This window comes from Thermothielavioides terrestris, chromosome 4 (genome assembly GCF_000226115.1).
Source record: "Thermothielavioides terrestris NRRL 8126 chromosome 4, complete sequence".
Taxonomy (NCBI): Eukaryota; Fungi; Ascomycota; class Sordariomycetes; order Sordariales; family Chaetomiaceae; genus Thermothielavioides; species Thermothielavioides terrestris.
This window is the reverse complement of record NC_016460.1, coordinates 2,614,897-2,636,684: the sequence shown is the minus strand read 5'-3', so window position 1 is coordinate 2,636,684 and position 21,788 is coordinate 2,614,897. Positions and strand designations below refer to the sequence as shown.

Below are 21,788 nucleotides of genomic sequence, written 5' to 3'. Positions count from 1 at the left end.
CGCAGGCTCCGACGCCCTGGAGCTTCCGTCTTCGAAGCTGGACGCGGCCCTGGCGTGGCTCTAGTAAACCGTCTCGCCGAGCACCCGATGTGCTGGAACGTCCGACAGACACGCTGTCCGGTCACCCAACCAAGACATCCACGGGCAATGCGGCGCCATGGGCGCTGCGAAGACGATCTTGTGGACGACGGGTTCCGACGAGGCCGTCCCAGCGACGCCATCAACAACGGCGATCTCTCCATCTGCCGGGCCCTTGCCGCTATTCCGTACTCATCCAGGCAAGCAACTGCCTGGCTGGCACCAAACAATGGTGGGCAAACGGAAGCAGCAGTGAACAGCACAGCTTCGCCGAGGTGACGGGCAGGCGATGTTCGCCGCTTCATCGACCTCATCTTGAACCTGTGGGGTTGAGGGAGCTTCTTTTCGCCGTGACGACTTTGTTCGTGACATTCGCGGTCCCGTGGCCGTGGCCGTGCCCAGGAGAATGCCCTGCAGGAAGAAGCCTGCGGGAGAAGCTGGAGCCAAGCTTGCCAAGGCAGCGTCACATTCATTGCTGCCCCTTTTTGCACAACTGTGAATGTACACAGGAGGGTGGTGGATTCCCACGGCTCGCCAGGCGCCCTTGACGCGAGCCAGAGTTCGGTATTTCCATTCTCGACGCCGCTCCCTTTGGGCTTCTTCAAGTTTCAGAGCGGTCAGGTCGTTGCTTGGGCTTGCGCTCAAAGCGACCGGGCAGGCTGGTTGCTCGGGGAAATTCCGGCTGTCCTCTCAACCGTTATTTCTCTAGAAAAAGTAAGTCACGAGCGAACAGCGGAGAGCGGTTCGACGATTCTGGGCCAACCATTTTTCCAGAAGGAAGCAACATCAGCATGGCCACCCCTGGCTGCTTGGGTCAGTGCACCCCGGTAACGGTAACTAACCACAATTCCATCCCAATGGACGCGCTGAGAATTACGGAATACCACCCTCGCCGGCCGGGGTGAGGTGCCCGGTCATTTTGGTCAGCTCCCACGAGGCAGTGTACCGACAGATAAGAAATTACAAGCGTACAGTAACTACCTACCAAGGTAGTTTCTGAGTCGACACCATGCGTTGCCAGGGATGTCCAAAGGACGACGACAGGGGGCCGAAATACGGAGTACTCCATACGTTTTTCCATAGGCTGGCCTTAAAGGGCCACGCCGGCTTTGGCAGCGAGAAGGAACATGAGTCTGTTACGTTCTTCTCACGGCCGACGTCCCTCTGTTCGACTTCTTCATGGTCACTGGATTGGAGTTGGTAAACTGGACAGTGCCCACGAGGACGAGTCGAGGTCACTGACAGCGTGGCGCCTCGCTCTCGCCAACATCTCACAATAGCCTCGCTGCAGAGCGCTGCCTTCTTTCGTTCCTGCTGGCCCTTTTACGATCCGCCAAAGACAGAGAGCATTGCTGGTCCCGCTCCTTCAACGGAGGTGCGAGACAAAGTCATCCTGTCCATTCACGCGACGGGAAAGCCTCTTTCTTAGCGCACTCGACCCCTCGTTGGCCAGTCCCTATGCCAGGGCCGTACCAAGGATCGTTGACTGGCTATGTCTCGCCCACAACACGGTCCTTGGCCCACCGTAACGACGAATATTAGCGTAGGTCGCTCACAGCTGCTTTGCACCCGTCTTTTTGTCCTACTTGGCTGAAAGTCACCCGTGTCCGCCTGCTCAGTCGTCCAACGGGACAACGGCGTGGCTTGACCAGTGACCTGTGTGGCACTCCGGCGCCTGACGACTGGCGCAAGCCCACACACATCGGTCTCTGGTTCCGAATACGTACTTATATTACACCTCTCCGGCTGCCTCGCTCAGGCCCACCAGCCCGGAGCGAGCGAAACCTCGACCCCAACATCCCTGAAGTGGCCGTGACCCATATTCCGATGCCTTAGTGCCTTCAGCCCACTGTGCGGCAGCGAAGGGCTTTCGCCGCGCCTACCTCAACCTCGGCCCCTCAGTCGGTTACCCGAGAGCGACTGCAGGCGTCAATGTCAGCGTTCTCTAGCCGTCAAGAGCGAAGGGGAAACGGCCACGATGTCGCAGGGGGGCTCTGCGCCTCGCCCTGTGTCCCGCCATTCTTCTCGGTCTCCGGTGAGGGGGACGGATGCCACATCCTCTCCCCCGCTCCAGCGAAGCCGTACCCAACAAGATGAGCCGAGAGCGCGGGCGGCGCTTCCCGACCCCGCCGGTATTGCGCCAACTCAGGGCGATGGGGCCCCCCAACGTACCGCAGGCAGGACTCCGGACACCCGCGATAGACCGCTGGACCCGGTAAGGCCACACCCAGTGTTGGCTGACCGTCCACCGTCTCTTCCGCAGTTTTCGGCTTCGGGAGGAAACGCGCAACCGGCCACGGCGGCGGCCCAGTATGGGTTGGAAGGATCGCCGTCCAGTGCTGTTGTTTTCCAGCCCCCGGCCGCTGCCACACCACGATCAGCGAGCCAGGTTCTCGCCCGGACGACATCTCCCGTGGCGCCGCCTCCGTCCGCGGACCAGACTTCTCCCCAACCTATACATCCGTATCCTATGGCCGCGAGGCGGATTCTGACCCCGAGGTCACCGAGAGCCACTAGCCTTAGTCGAGCGGCGATGAGGACGCTGGAGGCGCAGCACCTCGCGGCGAACCTACCGGCTCCTTCCGATCGGAGTACAGTCGCGACGCACGATCCCCAGGCGCAGGGCAGCGGGCCTCCGGCTCTGGGAACACCACCGCACTTCCACGGTCCTGCCTCTGGAGGACGACCACCTTCACCGACCGGACCAACCTCCGGACTTGCTCGGTCGCTCTCGCAGCCCAGCTTAAACCTGGGTCTCCCCTCGGCATCACCGTCCGAACTGCGACAGACAACAAGCACAAAGCGCGAGCATGACGGGCGGCCAGTCGTGCCAGGGCCACCATTTCCCGCGCCGATCTCCGCCAGCCGGCCGTTTGGTGCCCGGGGGGCTCTAGGAGACGTCTGGGGACCTGGGCCGCTGTCCTCGCTGCCTGCTGGCGCGTCCAGGAACCTACAAATTGCCGAAGGTCATGCTCTTTTCGCCATCACGCCAACACACGGGGAGGAGATTGTGGTCCCCATTGACACCCACCATGCATCAAGGCAAGCGGATCAGAAGAGGCAGCGCAATGCAGGGGCATCGGCGAGGTTCCGACAGCGGAAAAAGGAGCGCGAGAGAGAGCAGCAGGAGGAGATGCAGAAGCTGGAAAACGAAAACCGAGAGCTGGGCAAGAAGAACGAGGAGCTGGCCAAGCGCTGCCAGGAACTCGAGGCCGAGCGAGACTTTTACCGAAACGAGCGAAACCGCTTGAGAGACTTGATCTCCAAGACGCCGGGGATGACGGAGTGGGCCGACCGGGGACCACCAAGTCCAATCTCGAGAACCGGGGGGACTCCCGCCGGCAGCATGCTCCAGGCTCCTCAACCGCCTCCGCCCCCGCCTCCGGTGCACCCACACTCGCACTTCCAACCCCCCCCGACGCCGTTCGCCCAGCCCCCCGCCCACCCTCGCCCTCACCCCCACCCGCGCTCGAGTTCGTACGTCGACCCATCCGGGCTTGAACCGCCCGCGAGGCGGAGACGAACCGACTCCGAGCCGCACCTGCCCAGCAGCTCCTACAGCCTGGTCACGTCGACTCACCTGCCGCCGATCACCAGCCCGGCCCCTCCTGCGGCTGCTGGTGCTGCTGCTGCTGCCTTTGGCGTGCCGCCTTCGCCCCATTTGACGCCGCCGCCGGCGGGCGTCGCGCGATTGCCGCCGCTGCGCTTCGACCAGTCTCGCACCCCCTCGACGACCCCGCCGCCCATCGCGACGGTGCCGCCCCCGCCGGCGATGCCGCCGCAGCCGTCTGACCCGTACGCTACTACGAGCAGGAGACCGCCGTACGAGGCTGGGTGGGCGACAGATCCGCGTGGCCCGACCGATGGCGGGCCCAGGTGATGTGGCCGCGGGAGGCGTGGCCACGTTCTTTGAAGGGCGGGGGATCATCCGGGCAGGCTGGCGAAGGTGTTGTGCACGACAAACCAGCACATACACAGCGGCCTGGGCAGACCGAGGGCTTGGACTGGGGTCCGAATGTGATATTGGGTCTAATCTCGCTGTCTGTTTCGTGGTTTTTCCCCCCCTTTCCCTCTATTATTTCTCCTTTGTCGTTTGGGTTATATTAGAGGGCCGCAGACCTGCTCGGGCAACCAGCACAGGAGGTCTTGCGGGGCTAAAAGAGAAAAGACAAAAGGTCTAGCGGGCTCTTTATTTTCTCCTCTCTCCTCTCTCTCTCTCTCTTTTGTTTGTTCCAGGCAGACACGGTTCTTTTGTTCCCGCATTGCTGCGACTGATATCTATGGAATTGCTCTTTTCAGCATGTTCTTGCTGACTTGTTTAATCATCAGATCATCTACACACAGCCCGTCATCTTTTTTCTCTTTTGGTTTTCTTTATCTTTCCCCGGTCAAACCATAGTATCATGGAGAGAAGAGGTTACGGAGTACCGGGGGCGACATGGCGTTACGGAGCGAGGATTCAGCTACTGCATCTTCTGCATCATATATATTCGTTCCCGTCTTCTTTGTTTCCACTAATGCCGTGTTTATTTAGCTCTTGTCGAGTGGCGGTGGAGCATTTGATGCCAGTTTGGATCCCCGACTGCGCTGGCTGGCTCGAAAGGGCTGCCTTCTCATCCCCCCGACAGCGGGCGTGTCAGCAGCTCCTGACTGGCTCGCGTACCGATTATCATGACTCTTCATTGGACATCACGACTCATTATTGGACACCCCGGCCGGCCAAGCAGGATGCGCTCAGACTGCAACGTACGGATGATTGGAGAAACTAGGCGGACGACCAGCATGGAGCGGCTGCTGAACTGGTTGCTCGGTGTGGACAACCAGGCAGCAAGAGAGGGGCTCTTTCCGGTGACTACGGAATACACGACTCACCTGCCAGCCGATCTGCATCCCGGCTTGCATGAGCGTTCGCAGGGAAGGCGGCAGGGAGAACCAGATGGGCGTGTATGTGCTCGTCTGCCGAGGTCATCTGTCTCGGACAGGCGCCCGCGCATCGCATCCATAACGGGCAGGACAGGAAGGACAGACAGAGACAACAGGGCCGGCCGATCAAGTCAAAGAGGGGGAAAGACAAGAGGCCAGCCAAAAACGGAAAAAAGAGGCCGAAATTGGGAAGACACGGAAACCAAAAAATTCAAAAATAAATAGAGAAATTATCCAAGACACTGTCGCCTACCTATCAGCTCTCGTTCTACACTAGCTTGTGCCCGCTGTGCCAGTAGCCTTCCGAGTGTCTCGCATCTTGCCAGCCGCACTCCCATTCGATGTGGCTAGTTGTTTTGTTGACATCCCCCTGGACCGCAGCCTTCCGTCGGCACAAAGTGCTCGTCACATGGTAACTAGCTCCCTGCAATGCCTTGCTTCGCCGCAACATTGCCTGCCAATGGATGATGGAGTCACTTGCCGCCGGTCCCGCCGTTGCCGCCGGCGGCAACGAGCGCCACACTCCGTCACTGCCGTGCATGCACTTTAGTTACTTGAAAGCATGTCTGGGCGTTTCCAGAGCCTTCTGCTCGCCGGTGAACTTGGCAGGGGAAATCCAACCCCGCTGGGGTTCGTTCATGCTCGGTGTGAGAGAAACAAATCTCTGGCCCTTTTCCTCTTTGGTGGTGTAACTCGACCTTCCCTTCCCCGTTGAACTATCGTCTCTGCGTGCGTTGCTTCAACCCCTAAGACAGGCCGGCGGCCGTCAAGGTTGTTTTGGCGCCTTCCTTCCCGCCTCGTGTCAGTTAGTTCCGTCACGCTGCTCCGCGACTATTGGCAGTCTAAGACCTCGGGAGGCGACGGCGGGCCGTCTCGTTGGCGAATCAGCCGCGGCCGTTGCGTGGGAGCCGTGTCGATCCAATGTCGGCAACGACCGTGCCGAAGACAGACGGAGAGGCTTAATATAGTGTAGTGGAAGTATGTAACTATTGTAACTATTCCATACGCTGCTACTCTGCGGTTACTGCTAGCGTAGACTGGGAGAATGAACGGCCAGCAGCGGTCGTCGTTAAAGAGGTCCCGCCAAGACTAATTTCGGAACCTACCGTTTACAAGTATTTACAATCGCCAAGGGGTAAGCGGGGCCGCGACGATATTGAGCAACATCGACAACAAAGATTCGCAAAGACTCGTAGCAACAACTTCGCGAAACCTCAACCAAATCGAAAAAAAAGAAAACGAAGTTAACCCGTACTCTAACCTTAACCTATATCCTAACTATAAGCCGAACCCTAACTAGCGGGGGGCTGGCGCCGCCCTCCGTACCCTTGGCGAACCAACCCTTGGCGATAGTGTAAACGCCTTGGCGATCGTGGCTACGTAAAAACGTTGTAAAAACATTGCCGACAATTGGCCGAAATTAGTCTTGGCGGGACCTCTTTAACGTCCACCCCAGCAGCGCTGATCATCCGTCGTTGAGAGAAGGCCCAAAGTGTCTGGGACAAACACGTAAGCTGGTTCAACCCCTCTGATCGGTGGACGTTAAAGAGGTCCCGCCAAGACTAATTTCGGCCAATTGTCGGCTATATTTTTACAACGTTATTACGTAACCACCATCGCCAAGGCGTTTACTCTATCGCCAAGGGTTAGTTCGCCGGGGGTATGGGGGGCGGTGCCAGCCCCCCGCTAGTTAGGGTCTAGGTTAAGGTTAGGATGCGGTTATGGTTAGGGTACGGATTATCTTCGTTTTCTTTTTTTTCGATTTGGTTGAGTTTTTGTAAAGTTGTTGCGATGAGTCTTTACGATTGTTCGTTGTTGATGTTGCTCGAAGTCGTCGCGGCCTACCAATTTGTAATTACTTGTACGCGGTAGTCTCCGAAATTAGTCTTGGCGGGACCTCTTTAACGACGACCCTCTGATCTGCACCTGCGAGATCTGGTCGCATGTCTCACTCCGGTCTGGCCGCGGAGGTGGGTGCTGCACTGCTCATTTATAACTACTCAGCCGGAAGACGGACGCCGGCAGAGCGTCAGCCATGCAGCAGAGGATGTCTCGCAGTCGCTGGCTACAACGATGAATGTCCGAAACAAGGAACGGGTAGATAATGCCGTGAAACGTTGCTCGCTAATTGGGGGCAGAGAGGTGTGAGCGAGTGAAAAGGCTCGGTTGTCAACTTGTCTCCCTGGAACCCGCGCCATGCGGAGCACCTGACGTTCGGCAGTGAGGTTGCATCGCCCGTTCCGCCCGTCCTGTCGGGACCGGTTGCAGCAGGGGTCATCCTGATGCCGGCGACGCGGCGTCGCGGCCCAGGGTCCCGGAACTGGGAACTGGAGCCCAGCCCCCAGAGCCACGGAACGCAGCTACTGCGAACTCTGCAGGTGTGGTGTTCGAACGCAGTGGAAGAGATAACCAAGCCAACTAGCGGTATTCTGTACTGAATACACTGCGCCTGTAATTTTGCAGTGGTACAGGAGAGTGAACGTTGATTGCCGGACCTTGCGGCAAGGTGAAGGCTTCGCACTGCGAGACCGGGGGGGACGAGAATGCGGGTCAGCCACCCGATAACTACCAAGTACCTACCTTACATACCTACAGCTACCGGTAACTTGAACTGGGTGAGTGATCTGCAAAGCTAAGCATGCCTTGATTCTGACACAGAGCAGCGGAATGACGACAGACGAGGCCGACATTAAAGTTTGAGACGCTGGTCGGAAGGGTGGGGGAAGCATCGACTGGCGGAGAACATGAGGTCGTATAGACTGTTTGTACGAATACCTACATGTTACTGTAACGTAACCCAATACGGAGTACGCTGCAAAATACACCGGGGACTATTACCTAACGTGACATTGTACTCCGCACTCCACACTTGCGGTACTCCAGGACTTCGTACCTCTTGCTAGTGCATGCAGCTGCTTCGTGCAAGCGCAAGCCGCGGGTCAGATCCAGACCACATCCCAACACCGAAACTCGCACTAGAGAGAGGAGAGATGGAGCCAGATCGCTCACCCAAGCGGCGGCGAATCCTCTCGTCTTTCAACCCGCCCGAGCCCCTCGATGATGCGAGGTCTTCCGACATGTCTGCCGAGCCTGCACCCCGACGCAACGAGAGCCTCCGAGAGGTCCCGGCACCGTCAGACCACGAGACAGCCGCGCCCAGGCCGACCAAACTTCGCTTCAAATCCAAGTCGTCCAAGTCATCGCGGACGAGAGACGGCAGAGAGAGAGTTGGCGACCACCATCACCGTCACCATCACCACCGGCGCCGGCACGCATCCCAATCCCGATCCCGATCCCCGACCAGAGAAAGGGATAGAGACCAGCATACTGTAGACGAGAACGGAGACAGGAAAGGGGACAGGCACGGGAGCAAGCGTGACGACGAATCCCCCGGGCGCCGCCACCGCCGTAGCCACCACCACGACCACCACCATCACCACCGGCGCCGGCGCCATCACCGCACCCGCTCCCCCTCCCACCAAGATGGACAAGACCAAGACCCGTTCCAAGACCCACCGCTGTCGCCCAACACGGCCTTCCGCGAGTCCCTGTTCGACGCCCTCGCCGACGACGAGGGCGCCGCCTACTGGGAGTCCGTCTACGGCCAGCCGATCCACATCTACGGGCACCCCGACGGCGGTCCGCTGGAGCGCATGACCGACGACGAATACGCGGCGTACGTGCGGCAGAAGATGTGGGAGCGCACGCACGCGGGGCTGCTGGAGGCGCGGGCGGCACGGCGGGCGCAGGAGCAGGCTCAGGAGGAGGAACGGCGGCGGCAACACGAGGAGGCCGAGCGGATCGCGCGCGAGATGGAGCGCTCGCTCCGGCGCGGGATGGAGAGGCGCCGGCGCAAAGTCTGGCGGCGCCGCTGGGAGGCGTACCTCGCGCGCTGGCGCGCCTGGGAGGAGGCCGGGCACCAGGGCGGGGTTGAGGCTATTCCGTGGCCCTGGGCTGGGGATGACGATGAGGAGGATGATGGTGCTGAGCCCGGGGGGCTTGGCGGTCGGGGGAAGAGGGAGAGGGAGAGGGGGATGGGTGGGAGGGGTGAAGTGCAAGCTGAAGAGGTGAGAGCCTTTTTTGTGCAGGGGATCGGGCTGGAGGAGGTCGGCGAGAAAGAGTTTGCGGCGAGGCTCAAGGAGGAGAGGGTGCGATGGCATCCGGACAAGATGCAGCAGCGACTGGGCGGCAAGGTGGACGACAGGGTCATGCGGGACGTGACGGCGGTTTTCCAGGCCGTGGACGCTCTGTGGAATGATACCCGGAAGAACGGCGGATAGGCGTTGGGGGCGTTGGGGATATAGATGGGCATCACGTTGGATTACCTGTGGATGTGGTCCCGGTGACATTATTCTTGTTGAGCTCTTCCTCGGCTTGTGGACAGAGCTTATGATACCCAGGGGTTTGGAAGACTAGGTGGTCTCTCAGAAAGAGGATGGACAGATCACCGTTGTCATCCTCATCGAGACGCGGCAGGTGCAGATGCCTACAACACTCGCGCGGTCTAGTACCGCGGCGGACTTCGTTCTGACTTAGTCCTTGAACACCTTACACCATTTCCTGTTCCCTGTTCCCGCCGGCTTCTCCCCTGGAACCATCCCCAACCAAACTTTGGTAACACCACTGTCAAACCATGAACAACGGCAAAGCAAAGGCAACTCCGTCTTCCGGGTCTACTTTCGCGCCATACCGCAGGAAAAGCTGCCAATCACTACGCGCAACATTGATGACACAGCTCGTTGGCTATGGCAGACGGTCCGTGGACTCGCTTGGGGTATCGCACTGTGCGCACTGTGTACGTATCTGTTACTAGTAACCCCATCGTCCACGTCACGATGCACTTTATTTGACACTGGCAAGGCCGCGCGTTTTGTCCACATCATTGACGTCATCGGTCGTCACCAGCCTCGCCCCGAGCGCAGTCCCCATCAGCCCGCAATGAATCAAGCTATTGAATAGGTAGGAGGTATGTCCTGAGGAAGTAGAGGAGCAGTCACTTGGTGTCCTGTCGCGGCTTCGGATGCCAGGTGAGCTCCAACGGCAAATTGGGAGCTCATGCTGTGCCAAAGTCTGTTGTCCATGGGGGTTGTTGGATACACCTGGTGATGACTGCGGGTAGTGTTATATTTCACACACGGCAGAGAAGTGCCCTCGGCGGGACGGGCAGCAAACGGATGTCGGTCGGCAGTGCAATTGCATTGTACCTTATTGACGCCCCTCCAACTCATCGAAATCAATTCCGGGAATAAGATCACAAGCAATTCCGGGCCAGGCTGTGTTGCGTGGCAGGCAGGCAGCCTTAGTTCGAGCCCCAACCCCCTTTAGTTTTGCCGAGCCATCCCCTCATCTCGCAGTCTCAATCCCGTAGAGCACACGTCGTGTTGTGACCTGAATAATACAAATCCGTCACTCAACATCAAAAGAATCCCCACCCACCCGACCGGTGAACCCACCTCATCGAAAAGATTCGCGGCGCGGAAAAAAAAAAAAAAAAAAAAAAAATCACAGGTTCGCCAGCACAGCAGCGCCGCCGAACAGGGCCCCGACGGCCACGGCCGCCGTAGGCAGGGGCGCGGCGTTGGTGGTGGCGCTGGCGCTCGCGGACGCGGCCGACGTGCCGACGGAGCCGATGGCCGAGCCGACCGAGCTGGTCAGGCTGGCCAGCTCCGAGGTGAGCGAGGAGCGGGCGGAGCCGGTGGCCGTGGCGAGCTCGGAGGTCAGGCTGGAGATGGCGCTGCCGGCCGCGCTCGTGATGGAGCTGATCTCGGACGACGCGGCCGAGCCGATGGACGAGAGGGCCGAGCTGATGGAGCTCGAGAGCGACGGGTTGGCCGACGACGACGAGCTCGTCGAGCCCGTTGTCGCCGGGCCGGTCGCCGCCGTGCCGGTCGTGGTTTGGGCCTATGTGTGAGGGAAGAGCAACAGTTAGCGTCTGTCTCGAAAAGGTGTCTTGGTTTGTTTGGCATGGGAGACCAGGCTTACCGAAGCCATGGTAGCAAGCACAGCGAGGAGGGCGGCGGAGCGCATTCTTGCTGGTCTTAGACGGTATTCACAGGGGTAATTATGGGAAACGATGACCGTCGTACGGCAAGCGAAGGAATCTTGGGACTCGCAGGAAAGGGGGGCTCTGGGTAAAGGTTCGGTCAGACGTCAGGCTGGGTGGTTGGAAGCCCCCAGACTGGTGCAGTGGGCCGCGAGGACAGTGCTTTATATGTTGCTCATTGGTGACAGGCTTGCGAGAAGAGGCGACTCTGCCCGGTTTCTTGCGTTGGCTCACGCCACAGCCACGGTGCTGGCATGCCACCAGCTGGCAGCTGTTTCGAGCTAAGGGGCCGCCAACGCGAGACGGGTCTTGCTGCTCGAATCTAGGTACCCCAGCGCCCCAGCCACACAGCACAGCCTTGGATCGAAAACGGCTGACGCAAGAATGCTGGCAAAGCCTGGTTTCGGTACCGTTTGTGCAACAGCCAGCCCTCATCCGGGGGAGAGATTGCATCATGTTGTGGATCCGTCCCTCTCAAGAAACCAGCCGCGCCAGTCGCCGGGCAGCACTAGCTGACGGAAACGCGGCTTCTGCACTGTGGCGAGCCACAGGTACAAGTAAGCAACACGGCCGGTCGAGTAATGGTTGTTTGCAAAGAACCAAACATTGCCGAAGCAACCAAGGCAGGTAACTAGCCGGCAAAGGCTGCTCGGCCCAGGCCCAGCCCTCTTCTTGCACCGTCAACACAACCGTGGGGTTTCCTTCGACCTTTGCCATTCTGACAGCACCACAGTACGGATCCGTAATTCTCAACCGCTTGTTGCGAGTCATAATTGGACTCGTCATCCAATGCGGCCTTTCGGGTGTTCCGGCCCCGTCTTCCGTGATGTCATCGACGCGCCCCACCCGACACGCCCCCTGGTGCCATTCGTACCACAGTATTCTTTCGAAGCCCGTCCGAAGCCCGTCTTTCTGCTTCCACGTATTTCGAGCAGCCGGGAATCTTACAGCAAACGCCGCTTCTGTCAGACGTCTCGGTAAGGCGAGATGCCCTTCTTGAGCTCCGCGACGATCTCCGCCGCATACTCTGGGCTGCTCGTGACGAAGTCGTATCGTTTGCTTTCCGTCGACTTGTAGACGACAAGCTAGAGATCAAATCGTTAGATAATCATCTGTAAAAGGGCAGGTCGAGGCCGGGCACAGCGGCATTGCATGCCCGAGAACGTACCTTGAAGTTTGTTGGGTGCTTCCGCGACACCTTGCAGCCCACCACGTTGCTAAAGTGGACCGTGGTCGACTTGCCGTCCCCTTGGGCCAGCTTGCCGCCCGACGCTGGCATTATGTGAATGTACTCGCCATCGACGGCAAACAGCTTCTCCGACAGCAGCCGCATCGGCTGCTTCCGCCAGACCGTGTATTTCTTGTAGTTGGATGCCACGCCGAGCTCGTCCTGCTTTAGCACCTCCTTGGCCAGCGGATGCGTCCCCAGGAGCTTGGGCTTCCTCGCCTTGGTCCAGCTGGCATTGTCGCTGAAGAGCGGCGGCCTGGGAGAGGAGCTGCTGAGCGATCCGGCCATCAGCGGCCCGTCGGTGGCGAATCGGCGCCGGTACAGCTCCAGGTCGGTGACGTTGCCGAGCGAGGCAACCGTCCGGTCCAGCAACACCACCGTCCCGGAATGCGGAAGCTTGAGGACGTGATTGGCCTTGTCGAGTTGCCGCTTCCTGCAGGCAATGTCGAGGACTTCGGCCAGCCAAGTCTCGGTGCTCACGTCGAGCGTAATCATCTGGCCCGGCGCAATATCGGAGGAATGGATGTGGATGCGCAGCAGCCTCTTCTCTCCGCGCGAAGGCGCGCTTGTCGGCTGCGTCGACTGCGGCATGTCCGCGAACAGCGTAGTGTTCGCGCGGTACGCCGTGTTCAGCAGCGGGTTCTCTCGAGGCTGTGCCGGAGGAAGCATGCGAGCATCCGGCCGGGGCGTGTTCCGGGGCGTCACCTCCTTGTCGTCCTCTTCGGCCGCTGCTTCCTGTTCAAACTGCGGAGTGCTGCGTTTGTTGTCCTCAAACTCGGCGGGCGAGGCTGGTGCCAGCGCGAATATGTCGTAGACCTTCGAGTTGGAACGAGACCGGCTGGCCTTGTTGTTCGCCGTGGTAAACGAAATGAGCCCCTTGTTGCGGTCGAGAGGCGGGAAGTCCTCGTCAACCTCGCCGTCCTCTTCGACCATGCGCAGCGTCCACCAGTTGACGTTCAGCTTATCGCTGGGAAGCGGCGGCTCCAGCTTCTCCTCGTTGTAGCGCCAGAGACTCAGGCCGATCAGGTCAGCAACCGTGACGGGCCTATCCCCGCCCTCCCCTTGGTGGACCGTCCGCCGGATGAGGACTTCGAAGGGCTTCGAGGGCGTCTTCGAGAAGGGGGCGTAGATGCGAAGCACGATGGGGTTCGGATCGCCCTGGCCCGACAACGAGGCGAAGCTGTCAAAGGGCAGCGCGGGTTTGGTCTTCTTCGCATTGAGCGCAGCGGAGAGCAAGCTCTTGGGCTGCATCATGCTCAGAGGCCGAATGGTGCTCATGGGCCGTGGCGGCGGCAGCGCCCCTTGGGAAATCTGCAGCGGAGCCGGCATTGCTGATTTCCGAATCGTAGATCTTCGTGTAAACTCCCGCGGAGGGGTGCCGACCACAAGGTCTCGCAGAGACGCGTTGAGAGGGTTCTTGACAGCGTCTAGAATCGAGGCCGAGTCGATGCTCTCGATCAGCGCCGAAGACGTGTCAGACACGTCCGAGTCGTCCTCCTCTTCCTCCTCGAGCAAGTCGCTCCCTTGGCGTTTGACGCCGTCAGCGCCGTCGGTAGGTTCGGTGTGCAGCTTGACGGATGGTTTGGCAGCGCGCGCGGCGGCAGCGCGGGCGGCCTCTCGGTGCCTGTGGAAGCCGGGGGCATCGAACTCGTTCTCTGACGACACCTCGCTGCTGGTGACGGTGTCGCGCCGCGCCCTCTCCTTCACAGTCTCGAGCGCAGGCTGCGATCCCCTCCGTGGCGCCGGACGAGGCGACGAGAGCGTGGTCGTCTGGCGAAGGGCGGACGACTGGAGCGGAGAGGAGCCGGAGCGGTTCCGGACGGGCATCTTGGCAAATTTGATTTGTTGAGCAGCGCGCTGGTCCGGTTCTTCGTCGCTCTCGTCGCTGAGATCACTGCTGTCGTCCTCGTCCATCTGCTCCCGCCGACGGCGACGCTTCGTTGCCATGCTGGGACCCACGGGCTCGGCCGCGCCGCCAGCGAACAGACCAGCCTCCTCCCCCTCATCCTCGAGGGTTAGGCCGGGGCGTCGAGGCGTCTGGAAATACTCAGATGCGACCGCGGTGGGGATTGGCGGAGAGTGAGTCCGCTTGATGAGCGCCGGATTCGCCCGCCAGCCGGCAGACTTGAAAGGGGCCGAGTTGAGGAAGCCCTCATTCAGGGTGAACAGGCGTTCCCCGACGCCGTCGGCAATATCATTGAGATAGCTGGTCCGCAGCTGGTACAAGACGAGACTGGAGCAGGTTAGCACCGGCGGCTCATGTGTTCACGAGGGTGCGGGTGAGGAAATCGCACTCTTCCAGTTGGATCACCGACATCTTCGCCGCACCCGACGGGCCGCTCTCGATCCCTGGCGTCGCTAGATAGAGTCGCTGTGTAAACGCGAGCTCTGTCTCCGGGAACCCACCGTCTCGGAGGGGAGTAGGCCGGCTTTAAGTGGAGGTGGTGGGGTTTGAACGGGTTAGGAGCAGTGCAGGTCGCAGTTGGCTGCACAAGACGTGATCCCTCGAGTGTTCAGCCTGGGTGAGGGAAAGGCTTTACAAGGCATCGAGGACCAGAGCGCCGATCAGAACCTGCTGCCGGCGCACACCAGATTACCACAGAGCCTTTTGTGTTCGGATTACTGAGTACCTACGGAGTACACAGTAGCGGCGCGCTCAACAGTGAGTGGAGGGCAGGTGCGGTCCCATTGCCACTGCGCCGTTCGTGTGCCAATCGATAGGATACGTTTACCAGTCTTGGCGTGTCTTGGCGCTGAATTTACAGTACCACCATACGTGACCGTAACGTTACAACAGTTACCGGGTAGTGAGCAGCAATGCTCAGCAGAGCACGGTCACAACTATCTTATCGATAAGACCTACCCTGACCCGTTACTGCTCGAGGCGACCAAGATCTTGATGAGGTCAACTCCTTCTCGCCAGCCGAACTGAACTCGCTCATAGATTTCGTGTCAGGCGATCGATTTCTTTGCTATACGCGACCCCGAGGTTTCAAGCAGGAGCTGCGACCATGGGTTTAGTCGACTATTCCGATTCCGAGTCGGAACCCGAATCCGTGCAGCCGGGGCCGGTCCCCGCCGCCGCCGCCGCAGCGGCAAAGAAACCCTTCCAGAAACTCCTCGACCGGTCCTCGGGCTCGGGCAAGATCGTCGTCAGCCTCCCGGCACCAAGCGCAGCCGACGAGACCGGCGCTGAGGATACCGAACAGCCTCCAGCGAAACGAGCAAAGACCTCGGGCGGGAGCAGGTTCAGCAACCTCGGCTCATTTCTGCCGCCACCAAAGAAGAAGGGGACGGGGGCGCCAGCAGCGTCAGCAGCGTCGGGGAGGAGCCCCGGTGCAGCGCCTGCTCCCGGATTCCATTTACGTACCGCCGCGGAGCCTGCATTTGCGAGAGGAGATGGCGTCTCCGGCGCCGCAGAGGCTGCTGATGACGACACAACCAGCTCTGGCGCAGACCACGGCCGCGCAGGCCCATCAATCCCCGAGGGCCAAAAGCCGGAAGAGGAGGTGAAGCTGGTCGGCAAGCCGCTCATGTTCAAGCCGCTATCGGTCGCGAGAAAGAAGGCACCCGCAAAACCCAAAAAGAAAGAGGCTGCCCCCGTCGCAGCCGCCGCAGCCCCAGCCCAAGCGGGCCCGCCGTCGGGGACGTCACCCATGACACCGAGCTCCGAGCCGACTCAGACGAAAAAGATCTCCCTCTTTTCCATCGATGATGACGACGAGCTCGCCAGCAGCGCCCCGCCCGCCGAAACAGGCGCCTACGAACCCCTCTTCACCTCGACCGCTGCCGATCCTCTCTCCCCCCAGCAGCAGCTACAAGACGGAGAAGAAAGCGCCGTAACATCGGCCTACCCAACAACCTCCTCCTACCAAGCCGAACCGGCCACCACCACCACCACCACCAACAACAACGATAACAATAATACCCCGCAAAGCAGTAGTAGTAGCAGCAATATCCCACCCAGCCTCAGCACGCTGTCAGACTCGCTCTCCCCCGCGGCGCGGCGCGAGCTCTTCGGCCGCGCCGCCGGCGGCTCGTCCGCGTCCGCGCTGCCGCCCAACGCCAAGGTAGTCAGCTTCGACATGGCGCGCGAGTACGCGCACAACGAGACGCTGCGGGCGTCCGCGGCCGCCGCGCAGCAGGCGTTCAACCCGGTGCGCGCGATCGCGCCGGGCAAGCACAGCCTGCGGCAGGTGGTCGCCATGGCGCAGAGCAACCAGAGCGCGCTGGAGGAGAGCTTCGCGCGCGCCAGGAGCAACCAGCGGGATGCGGCCGGGCGGTATGGGTGGAAGTGAGGGAGCGAGTGAGAGTGAGAATGAGTGCGCGGGGGACATTTGGGCTGGGTTGGGTTTTGGTGATGCTTGGCTACCTTGGCAGGAAACAGCGGATGAGTTTGTATCGCTTGCACATGCCATTAGTGCATGTTCTCCGCGCATGAAATATGTACGTTTTCAAGATTCACAATTAAGGGTAACATTGCTCGGCCGCCCCCAATGACCTTTCGTGTTGTGTACATACCATCAACACGTCTCAACCTTGGCCGTCTTGCCCTTCCCAAACATGAGTAACCCCCACTCGCCTCTCGTAATGGGCGAGATATCGTCGTACCCGTTCGGCGTCATCGGGCCGATCCTGTCCTCCATCTCCCGCTGCGGCGCCTGATCAACATCGTCGTCGTCGGGAGGAGGCTGACCACCGCCGCCGCCATGCAGAAGCTCGTCAATGGAAACACCATTGTTGCTGTTGCTGTTACACGCCGTCCAGCGCACGTTGGCAAACGAGATGACTGCGCTATGTGGCCGCGCGGTGAGTTCATCCTCATTATGATCATCGCGCCTACCGCGGGTCTGTTCCGCTGCGCGATTCTGCTGCTCCGTTGCTGCTGGGTGTTTCTGTCCGCCTTCGACGGACTTGCCGGCGAAGCTTGTCTGAAGCTTGAGCCTGAGAGACCTCCCAGGGGGAGCCGGGTGGAGTTTCGGGGTTGTGCGACGCATCTCGCTCAGCTCGCGCTCAAGTGCGTCCGGCTGTGGCCAGGGGTCGCTTGGCGGGGTCGGTGATGTTGGCGCCGGAGGAGGTGTCCTTGACGGCGAAGGAGGCAGCATCTCGGCAACAGTGACAGTGTGTGCTGTTGAGGCCGAGTGCGAGCGTGAGGGCTGTTCCGCAAAGGCTGATGCGTTGTCTTGGACCTCGCGATACCAGGCTTCGATTGCGTCGAGGTCAGGCTCTTCATCTAAGCCGATGTCCGCCCCGGGGAGCAGGATCTCCTTGTCAAGGGCATCAATCGAATCCGAAGCCGGGAACTCGGCGCACGATTCGCGTTCCCGGCGCGGTAGAGTGGAACCTTCGACCCTTGCGCCCCCTAGCGGCAGCAATCCCATCCTTTTCAACGACCGGTCCATGGTTCCGGAGACCGGGGAGCCTTCCGCAAGTGGCCGCTCTGACACGGGCCCAACGTCATCCTCCACTCCGCTCTCCTTCTCGACGCCCCCGTACGCCCTCTCGTACATGCGGCAGACGTCAGCCAGGGCTGATTCGTCCACAGGGCCAAGCCAGCGGTAAGCGGCCAGAAGCGCACTCTTGCGCAGTGGGCGTCGACCGCCAGCGAGAAACAGCCGGCGCAGCTCGTCGACGGCGTCTTCGAGTCGAGAAGGTGCATGTGTGCGGGCATAGGCCTGCAGCGCTGCGCGGAAAGTGTATAAGTGATCGAGAGACACCAGCGTCAGGTGCTCTGACGAGAAGAGAACCTCGTTTTGGGCGGTTGACTTAACCACCAAATCGACGGGGAGACCGAGGACAGAGGGAGATACGGCTTGGGAGAGCCAGCGACCGCTGTGGAGGACAATTTAGGACTCGGGGGCCGATACGAGGAGATTCAGATGTACATACTCAAGGTTGAATTTCCTGGCAGCCTTGGCTAGCGCTTGGGAGAGATGCTTCTCTTCGCGCGGACTCAAGGGATGGGCGTAAATAAGCCTCATCCCGAATGGCGTCGAGTCCCGCCGTCCAAGTTGTGATACTGCACTGGTCCCGTCCGTACCCGATAACGACGACATGACCGTGAACGGGGTGGCCGGTGTCACAGGAACGCTTCCGTACGCGGCGGGGCTCCCCGGCCATCGCATCCGGTAACTGAAGGTCGAATTTGCAGTCGACACCGACGACGCCGTCGAAGCCTCGCTGAAGGCCGGCGATGCCGTGCCATTGCGGAACTGTTCCAGGTGGACATGGACTATCCTCTCGCGTATCTGCCCTTCTCCAGACTGACCGGGTCGGACGAGCTGCTTCAAGCCTTGTAGCCTCGACGGAGTGGGAGGAAAGGCAGGCCTCGACGGCGTGCTGGCAGCCGAGACAGGAGGGGACCCGGCGACACACGAGGGGGAGGCAATTGGCGAGGTTGGCAGCTGGTAATCCCTGCGCACAACTAGGAGGGTGATGTGCGCCGCCTTCCTCCCTAGCCGCTTGGAGGCATACTCGAGCGCTTCACCGACTTGGCTGGGGAGGTGGTGACCGTCGGCAATGGAAGGGCCGGCTTCGAGCGGCGAAGAGATATGGTCCCTTAGACGCGGAGAGAAAGGCATGGCGCCGACCTGACGACAAAGGAGTGCGTAGCCCGCCGAGGGAGCAGTGAGAAGGCGCCTTACCAGCGCCGAAAAGCTGCCTGGAGACAGGTGGTTGTCGAGACGGACAAGGGCGGTCTTGTCGGCTGACCGGTGGCGGCTGACGGCCTTGAAGCCTCCGAGACTCTGATGAAGCTTCAAACGCGATGCTTCTCAGGATGAGAAGCTCAACAACCACGGCCGTATATTAATGAGGCTGCTGCAAGACCATCCGGCATGGCGATCAGGCCTCTGTTTCATGTCCCGATTTGGAGACGAAACGCAAAATCAATGTTTCTAAACAAAGCACGAGACAACGACACGGGTGATGAAAGGGGTCTGTGACGTTTTGCCCGAGGGCCGATAAAAAAAGCCTGGGCGGCTACCAGCCGTGATCATATCCACAAAAACGCGGAGGACCAAAGAGAAGAGAGAGACGAAACAAGTCCCCCATGCCCATTGCCTGGCTTCATGTCGCTGCACAGGCATCTATCGATCTTCCCACGTGGCGGGTGTTTACCAAAATAAACAACGCCATCTTTGTGGTGCAGCGAAGGTGCGCATGGATGAGCTCTTGAGTGACCCGCGCGGCATGCAGGCTGCGTGCCGTGTGATGAGTGACGAGACAGGGTTCCGGGAACCTGTACGGAATATTGTGCAAGCAACGAGGGCTCCAACGGACAGGGGTAAGCGCCCTGCCGCTAAGTGGGGTAGCTCCAGGCTGGCCGATCGGGCCCACATCACGTGCGGACCCACTGGCGAGCTCCCTTCCTGTCTCGAAGCCTCAAGACACCTACTGGAAATCATCAGCCCAGTTCGACATTTTGCAGCAGTTGAGGGGCAACACGACTCGAGAGAAGAAGGAGGCTTCATACTGCGCAGGTATGTACACTTCCTCCTGTGGTAATTACTTCGTGCCTGTTTTGAACGTAGTGTACGGAATAAAGGAGCTATCGCATTCAAAGAAAGCAACTCGGTCCCAGGGTAGACGTTAAAGAGGTCCCGCCAAGACTAATTTCGGCCAATTGTCGGCAATGTTTTTACAGCGTTTTTACGCAACCCCGATCGCCAAGGCGTTTACTCTATCGCCAAGGGGTTAGTTCGCCAGGGGTGCGGGGGCAGGCGCTAGCCCCCCGCTAGTTAGGATTCGGGTTAAGGTTAGGGTGCGGGTCAAGGTTAGAGTACAGGTTAACTTCGTTTTATTTGGTTGAGGTTTCGCAAAGTTGTTGCTACGAGTCTTTACGATTCTTCGTTATTGATGTTGCTCGAAGTCGTCGTAGCCTTGGCGATTTGTAAATACTTATAAGCGGTAGGTTCCGAAATTAGTCTTGGCGGGACCTCTTTAACGACGACCGGTCCCAGGAACAAGGGCTTGACTAGTCGTCGTTAAAGAGGTCCCACCAAGACTAATTTCCAGCCCCTGTCAACGCCACCCCCCTACTACAACTCGAAGTACTATAGCAGTACCGGCAGAGGGTCTTCGCGTATATTCTAGGGTATAGCGCGCTTAAAGGTAGGTAATAGCGCGCTTACGCTATAGGCTAGCTATAGGCTATCGCTATATCTACGCTATATTAGTTAAGTCTATATAGTAGGTGATATAACCTACCTTAGAGCTACTACCATCTTACTATATAAGAACAGATTATATATAGAGGCTATAGCTAGGCTAAGGAAGTATAAGACTATATTTGACCTAGGTAGAGCCTAGCTAGCTACTAGGCAACGGTAGAAACGTATTAAAATAAAAGAATTGAACTTAAGTATCTACTTTACCCTTATCCTTATCCTTATCTTTACTACCCTTCTTACCCTAAATTTCCTTATACTATACTAATTAGCTACTAGCTAGCTATAAAGCAAAGGTATAGTACATTTATAATATTCTACTTAATATTTATAAAGTGCTTATATATCTAGGTTAAGGCTTTAGTATATCGCTTAGCCTCCTCTAAAGTATCTCGAGCTAGCTAGGCTAACTCCTTAGTAGCGATAGCCAACTACTTAGCAACTATAGCCTAGCGCTCCGCCGCTAGAGCGACTCTCTCCTCAATACTCTACTAAGGCTTAGCCCTAGCGAGCAAAAGATAAGCTATAAAGGCGATAAGAGCACTAGATATAAGTATATTAGCGCTAGCTAGGGGTAGGGCGGCAACGGTCTCCTTATATATTATACCTTTTAATGCTAGTTAGTTAGATATAAATATAAAGTAGCTATAGAGCTATATAGCTTATAAATAGTTATAACTAAATGCCTACTCTACGCCTTAAGGTCGGTAGGCAAAGGCTTATCCTCGTTGACTTCGAGGACTTACTTATACTACTTGATAATCTCTAGCTAAATTATAGAGGGTAGCTACTAATAGCTCGTCAACATTGGACTAATAGTTGTTCGTTAGTTAATATTACTTATAAAAACGTAGGACTTAGTATAGCCCTACTTAGTATATTCCTAGTATATATTGCCTAGATCTATATACTAGTTAGCGAATATAAACCTAATATATTAAAAAATATAATACTGTACTTACTCTCTTAGAAGTAGTAGGCCTATATATCCCTATTGTAGATATATATAATATAGACTATATATAGTATCGCCTATACCTCACTATAGTCGAGCTCCTCCTTCTTCTTTTTAGCCTATCTAACGTTAGCTAGCTACTAACCAGTATTTAAACAATACTCTTTACTAAAGACTTTGTACCTAAGGACCTGGCTAGGCGTTTCCAAAGGTTGTTAGGTATAACTAGCTTGGACTTACCCTTATTAGTAGGGATAGCGGAGATAGCGAAGGCAGCAAAGGCGAGGGGGGCGGAGGGGGCTAGCTACTTACTAATAGTATTCTTATTGCTAGTACTAGTGTTAGTAATAGTAGTAGATATAAAGCATATATAGGAGTGCTACTACTACTAGC

At 58.3% G+C, this 21,788-nt stretch overlaps 6 protein-coding genes across 6 annotated transcripts; 3 read left to right on the top strand and 3 right to left on the bottom strand.

The window, feature by feature from the left end:
- Positions 1-1,990: 1,990 nt before the first annotated feature.
- On the top strand, positions 1,991-3,958 carry THITE_2054981 (uncharacterized protein; the record flags this gene model as incomplete). Its single annotated transcript, XM_003655554.1, has 1 exon — positions 1,991-3,958. A coding segment is annotated over one exon (1,968 nt), but the record flags the coding sequence as incomplete, so codon positions are not given.
- A 4,033-nt stretch (positions 3,959-7,991) lies between these two features.
- On the top strand, positions 7,992-9,281 carry THITE_2055001 (uncharacterized protein; the record flags this gene model as incomplete). Its single annotated transcript, XM_003655553.1, has 3 exons — positions 7,992-8,247; positions 8,500-8,982; positions 9,061-9,281. The coding sequence occupies 3 exons, from the start codon at positions 7,992-7,994 to the stop codon at positions 9,279-9,281; spliced, it is 960 nt and encodes a 319-aa protein (XP_003655601.1).
- A 1,085-nt stretch (positions 9,282-10,366) lies between these two features.
- THITE_2119465 (uncharacterized protein) lies at positions 10,367-11,273 on the bottom strand. The gene is made up of 2 exons (XM_003655552.1): positions 10,984-11,273; positions 10,367-10,902 (listed from the first exon to the last, which is right to left on the bottom strand). Exons 1-2 carry the CDS (start codon positions 11,026-11,028, stop codon positions 10,504-10,506), a joined length of 444 nt encoding a protein of 147 aa, XP_003655600.1. The 5' UTR covers positions 11,029-11,273; the 3' UTR covers positions 10,367-10,503.
- A 481-nt stretch (positions 11,274-11,754) lies between these two features.
- On the bottom strand, positions 11,755-14,927 carry THITE_2119463 (uncharacterized protein). Its single transcript, XM_003655551.1, has 3 exons — positions 14,567-14,927; positions 12,213-14,505; positions 11,755-12,129 (listed from the first exon to the last, which is right to left on the bottom strand). The coding sequence occupies exons 1-3, from the start codon at positions 14,587-14,589 to the stop codon at positions 12,010-12,012; spliced, it is 2,436 nt and encodes an 811-aa protein (XP_003655599.1). The 5' UTR covers positions 14,590-14,927; the 3' UTR covers positions 11,755-12,009.
- A 251-nt stretch (positions 14,928-15,178) lies between these two features.
- THITE_2119461 (uncharacterized protein) lies at positions 15,179-16,683 on the top strand. The gene has a single exon (XM_003655550.1). It carries the CDS (start codon positions 15,284-15,286, stop codon positions 16,568-16,570), a length of 1,287 nt encoding a protein of 428 aa, XP_003655598.1. The 5' UTR covers positions 15,179-15,283; the 3' UTR covers positions 16,571-16,683.
- Positions 16,625-19,052, bottom strand: THITE_2119460 (uncharacterized protein). Its single transcript, XM_003655549.1, has 3 exons — positions 18,162-19,052; positions 16,794-18,104; positions 16,625-16,676 (listed from the first exon to the last, which is right to left on the bottom strand). The coding sequence occupies exons 1-2, from the start codon at positions 18,851-18,853 to the stop codon at positions 16,796-16,798; spliced, it is 2,001 nt and encodes a 666-aa protein (XP_003655597.1). The 5' UTR covers positions 18,854-19,052; the 3' UTR covers positions 16,625-16,676; positions 16,794-16,795.
- Between the last annotated feature and the right edge of the window lie 2,736 nt (positions 19,053-21,788).